Genomic DNA, 5,651 nt, shown 5'->3' with positions numbered 1-5,651 from the left:
CTATATTAAGACATAAGAACGGTTTCTCACCATCTTTTGACATCAGTGTTTCAACAACAATTATTTCTATATTAAGACATAAGATCTAGGTTTTCTCATTATCTGTGTCTACTCAAACACCTGAACATCTTTACTTGAGGAGTGATTATACACACTCAAATTGTAAAATAATTCAAAGGCGATTATTATAATTGAATGAATTATATATTCACTGTTAAGGGAGATGACAAGATTTTCAAAGTTTCAAGGATGGAAAGGAAATTCCATCTATTTATTATAACTTACTTACTTACCTAGAATATATATATTCTTAATAAATACACATCTTAGTCCTATCCAGTGGTACTCAGATGTTCTGTATATAGAACCCTTATATCCAGTGGTACTCAGATGTTCTGTATATAGAACTCTTATATCCAGTGGTACTCAGGTGTTCTGTATATAGAACCCTCATATCCAGTGGTACTCCAGGTGTTCTGTATATAGAACCCTCATATCCAGTGGTACTCTGGTGTTCTGTATATAGAACCCTTATATCCAGTGGTACTCAGGTGTTCTGTATATAGAACTCTTATATCCAGTGGTACTCAGGTGTTATTTATATAGAACCCTCATATCCAGTGGTACTCAGGTGTTTTGTATATAGAACCCTTATATCCAGTGGTACTCAGGTGTTCTGTATATAGAACCCTTATATCCAGTGGTACTCAGGTGTTCTGTATATAGAACCCTTATATTCAGTGGTACTCATGTTTTATATAGAACCTGTACAAAATAATATAAAAGATGAATACCACTGGATAAAGGGGTCCTATGTATAGAGCCTGCATGAGTACCACTGGATATAAGGGTTCTATATACAGAACACCTGAGTACCACTGGATATAAGGGTTCTATATACAGGGTAGAACCCTTTAATTGAGTGGTATTCGTCTTTAATATTATTTTGTACAGGTTCTATATGTAGAACCCTTTAATTGAGTGGTATTCATCTTAAATATGTTTTTCTACAGGTTCTATATATAGAACCCCTTTATCCAGTGGTATTCATTTTAAATATGTTTTTCTACAGGTTCTATATATAGAACCCCTTTATCCAGTGGTATTCTCAAGCTCCAAGAGAGTGGTATTCTTCACGTTCTGAAAGAAAGGTGGTGGAAACAAAAGAAAGGGGGCGGGCAGTGCGTTGAATCGAAGAAAGGCTCAAGTTCTGTTCGAGAGCTAGGCCTAGCTAATGTTGGAGGCGTATTTGTGGTGCTGTTAGGAGGACTCGCCATCGCAACTGTTGTAGCTGTCCTTGAATTCTTTTGGAAGACAAAGAAGATGGCAGGCGAGGATAGAGTAAGAATTTTACACTTGGTTTAATACTTAAAGTGAGGAGAGAATAAGAATTTTGCACTTGGTTTAATAGTCAATGCGAGGATAGAGTAAGAATTTTACACTTGGTTTAATAGTTAAGTGAGGACAAAATATGAATTTTACACTTGGTTTAATAGATAAAGAGAGGACAGAGTAAGAATTTTAGACTTGGTTTAATACTTAAAGTGAGGACAGAATAAGAATTTTACACTTGGTTTAATACTTAAAGTGAAGACAGAATAAGAATTTTACACTTGGTTTAATAGTTAAAGTGAGGATAGAGTAAGAATTTACACTTGGTTTAATAGTTAATGTGAGGATAGAGTAAGCATTTTACACTTGGTTTAATAGTTAAGTGAGGAGAGAATAATAATTTTACACTTGGTTTAATAGTTAAAGTGAGGAAAGAATAATAATTTTACACTTGGTTTAATAGTTAAAGTGAGGATAAAGTAATAATTTTACACTTGGTTTAATAGTTAAAGTGAGGATAGAGTAAGAATTTTACACTTGGTTTAATAGTTAAAGTGAGGATAGAGTAAGAATTTTACACTTGGTTTAATAGTTAAAGTGAGGACAGAATAAAAATTTTACACTTGGTTTAATAGTTAAAGTGAGGACAGAATAAGAATTTTACACTTGGTTTAATAGTTAAAGTGAGGACAGAATAAGAATTTTACACTTGGTTTAATAGTTAATGCGAGGATAAAGTAATAATTTTACACTTCGTTTAATAGTTAATGTGAGGATAGAGTAAGCATTTTACTCTTGGTTTAATAATTAATGCGAGGATAAAGTAATAATTTTACACTTGGTTTAATAGTTAAGATGAGGATAGAGTAAGAATTTTACACTTGGTTTAATAGTTAAAGTGCGGACAGAATAATAATTTTACACTTGGTTTAATAGTTAAAGTGAGGATAAAGTAAGAATTTTACACTTGGTTTAATAGTTAAAGTGAGGATAGAGTAAGAATTTTACACTTGGTTTAATAGTTAAAGTGAGGATAGAGTAAGAATTTTACACTTGGTTTAATAGTTAATGCGAGGATAAAGTAATAATTTTACACTTGGTTTAATAGTTAAGGTGAGGATAGAGTAATAATTTTACACTTGGTTTAACAGTTAAAGTGAGGATAGAGTAAGAATTTTACACTTGGTTTAATAGTTAAAGTGAGGATAAAGTAAGAATTTTACACTTGGTTTAATAGTTAAAGTGCGGACAGAATAAGAATTTTACACTTAGTTTAATAGTTAAGGTGAGGATAGAGTAATAATTTTACACTTGGTTTAACAGTTAGAGTGAGGACAAAGTAAAAATGTTACACTTGATTTAATAGTTTAAGCTAGGACAGAGTAAGAACTGTACACTTGGTTTAATGTTTTTGATTTATTGTTCTGAAGGAAAATGAAAAGTATAGTTTATTATTATATGGCGACAAAGTTATACATGTATCCATTAAGTGTATTCCTTAAATGGCGTTGAACAACAAAGTTGTACATGTATTATTATAAAGCGTTATAATTAGTATAAGCTAATCAAGGGTCACAACTGTATTATTACTAGCTCAGTTAAAAAAATACTGTAGTATCACAACTATTATTGCTAGTTCAGTTAAAGAGTTACTCTTATGTTACAACGGTATTATTACTAGCTCAGTTAAAGAGCTACTCTAGTGTCACAACTGTATTATTTCTAGCTCAGTTAAAGAGTTACTGAAATGTTACAACTGTATTATTACTAGCTCAGTTAAAGAGCTACTGTATTGTTACAAATGTATTATTACAAGCTCAGTTAAAGAGCTACCCTAGTGTCACAACTGTATTATTTCTAGCTCAGTTAAAGAACTACTGTATTGTCACAATTGTATTATTACTAGCTCAGTTAAAGAGCTAGTCTAGTGTCACAACGGTATTATTACTAACTCAGTAAAAGAGCTACTGTATTGTTACACCGGTATTATTACAAACTCAGTTAAAGAACTACTGTATTGTCACAATTGTATTATTACTAGCTCAGTTAAAGAGCTAGTGCCACAACTGTATTATTACTAACTCAGTTAAAGAGCTAGTGTATTGTTACAACGATATTATTACTAGCTTAGTTAAAGAGCTATAGTATTGTTACAATGGTATTTTTACTAGCTTAGTTAAAGAGCTACTGTATTGTTACAACGGTATTATTACTCGCTCAGTTGAAGTGCTACTGTAGTGTCACAACGATATTATTACTAGCTCAGTTAAAGTGCTACTCTAATGTTACAACGGTATTATTACTAGCACAGTTAAAGAGCTACTGTAGTGTCACAACGATATTATTACTGGCACAGTTAAAGAGCTACTGTATTGTTACAACGATATTATTACTAGCTCAGTTAAAGTGCTACTGTAGTGTCACAACGATATTATTACTAGCTCAGTTAAAGTGCTACTGTAGTGTCACAACGATATTATTACTAGCTCAGTTAAAGTGCAACTGTAGTGTCACAACGATATTATTACTAGCACAGTTAAAGAGCTACTCTAATGTTACAACGGTATTATTACTAGCACAGTTAAAGAGCTACTGTATTGTTACAACGGTATTATTACTAGCTCAGTTAAAGAGCTACTATATTGTTACAACGGTATTATTACTAGTTCAGTTAAAGAGCTACTCTAATGTTAAACTAAGCTAGTAATAATATCGTTGTAAGTGCTACTATAGTGTCACAACGGTATTATTACTAGCTCAGTTAAAGAGCTACTCTAATGTTACAACGATATTATTACTAGCTCAGTTAAAGAGCTACTATATTGTTACAACGGTATTATTACTAGCTCGGTTAAAGAGCTACTCTAATGTTAAACTAAGCTAGTAATAATATCGTTGTAAGTGCTACTGTAGTGTCACAACGATATTATTACTAGCACAGTTAAAGAGCTACTGTATTGTTACAACGGTATTATTACTAGCACAGTTAAAGAGCTACTGTAGTGTCACAACGATATTATTACTAGCTCAGTTAAAGAGCTACTCTAGTGTCACAGCAGGATTATTACTTTAAGCAAGCTATATTACTGTATGGTGACTAAAACTGTCGAAAATTTCCTACGAACTCAGTGGTTGTTTGTAATTTATATTCTGTTATAATATAGCTCTTGCCAATTTATGTTGTTTCCATTTACAAACAAACAAACCTAACTTTCCTCTGGTCAATTTATGTTCAACTTTCATACTAACTGGCTTAATTCTCTAATCATCTGTGTCTCTACTCTACTGATTTATTCCTTTGAATGGTGAAACACGTTAACATCCGGAAGACATTGAATGAATGGCGCTCAAAAACGTTGTGAGACCAGAAAAAAACTTTAGTATCGACTCGAATTTATCACCCTTACTTCATTGTCTTTGTACATCATTAATCTTCTTCCGGTAGTAAAATGGACCTGAGACTATTCTACAAATTTCTGGTTTTCATCTTGTTCCAACATAAATTTATTCCGTACAATGGTCATTTTCCTGAAGGGGAACGTCTTACCTCACTTTCTTGCTCCTCCATGGCACAGCGGTATGTCTGCGGACAGATATCCCATTGTGTAGCTTTGTGCTTAATTACAAACAAACAAACAAACAAACCTCACTTTCCTCTGGTCAGTTTATGTTGTTTCTATTTACAAACAAACAAGCCTGACTTTCCTTTGGTAAGTTTATGTTGTTTCTATTTACAAACAAACAAACTTCACTTTCCTCTGGGCAGTTTATGTTGTTTCTATTTACAAACAAACAAACCTCACTTTCCTCTGGTCAGTTTATGTTGTTTCTATTTACAAACAAACAAACTTCACTTTCCTCTGGTCAGTTTATGTTGTTTCTATTTACAAACAAACAAACCTCACTTTCCTCTGGTCAGTTTATGTTGTTTCTATTTACAACCAACAAACCTCACTTTCCTCTGGTCAGTTTATGTTGTTTCTATTTAGAAACAAACAAACTTCACTTTCCTCTGGTCAGTTTATGTTGTTTCTGTTTACAAACAAAGAAACCTCACATTCCTCTGATCAGTTTATGTTGTTTCTATTTACAAACAAACAAACTTCACTTTTCTTCTGGTCAATTTATGTTGTTTCTATTTACAAACAAACAAACAAACCTCACTTTCCTCTGGTCAGATTATGTTGTTTCTATTTACAAACAAACAAACCTCACTTTCCTCTGGTCAGTTTATGTTGTTTCTATTTACAAACAAAGAAACCTCACTTTCCTCTGGTCAGTTTATGTTGTTTCTATTTACAAACAAACAAACCTCACTT

At 32.5% G+C, this 5,651-nt stretch overlaps 1 protein-coding gene across 1 annotated transcript in view; it reads left to right on the top strand.

The window, feature by feature from the left end:
- Window positions 1-1,072: 1,072 nt before the first annotated feature.
- LOC106476758 (glutamate receptor ionotropic, kainate 2-like) overlaps window positions 1,073-5,651 on the top strand; it is a gene marked incomplete at both ends in the record, with an annotated part of 11,175 nt that continues 6,596 nt past the window's right edge. Inside the window, one exon of the mRNA XM_013937387.2 lies at window positions 1,073-1,341. Coding sequence (XP_013792841.2) covers window positions 1,073-1,341 — 269 coding nt within the window. The remainder of the gene's footprint in view (window positions 1,342-5,651) is intronic.

This window comes from Limulus polyphemus, unplaced genomic scaffold (assembly GCF_000517525.1).
Source record: "Limulus polyphemus unplaced genomic scaffold, Limulus_polyphemus-2.1.2 Scaffold11480, whole genome shotgun sequence".
Classification (NCBI taxonomy): Eukaryota; Metazoa; Arthropoda; class Merostomata; order Xiphosura; family Limulidae; genus Limulus; species Limulus polyphemus.
The sequence above is the reverse complement of the archived record's forward strand: the minus strand, read 5'-3'. Positions and strand labels throughout refer to the sequence as shown.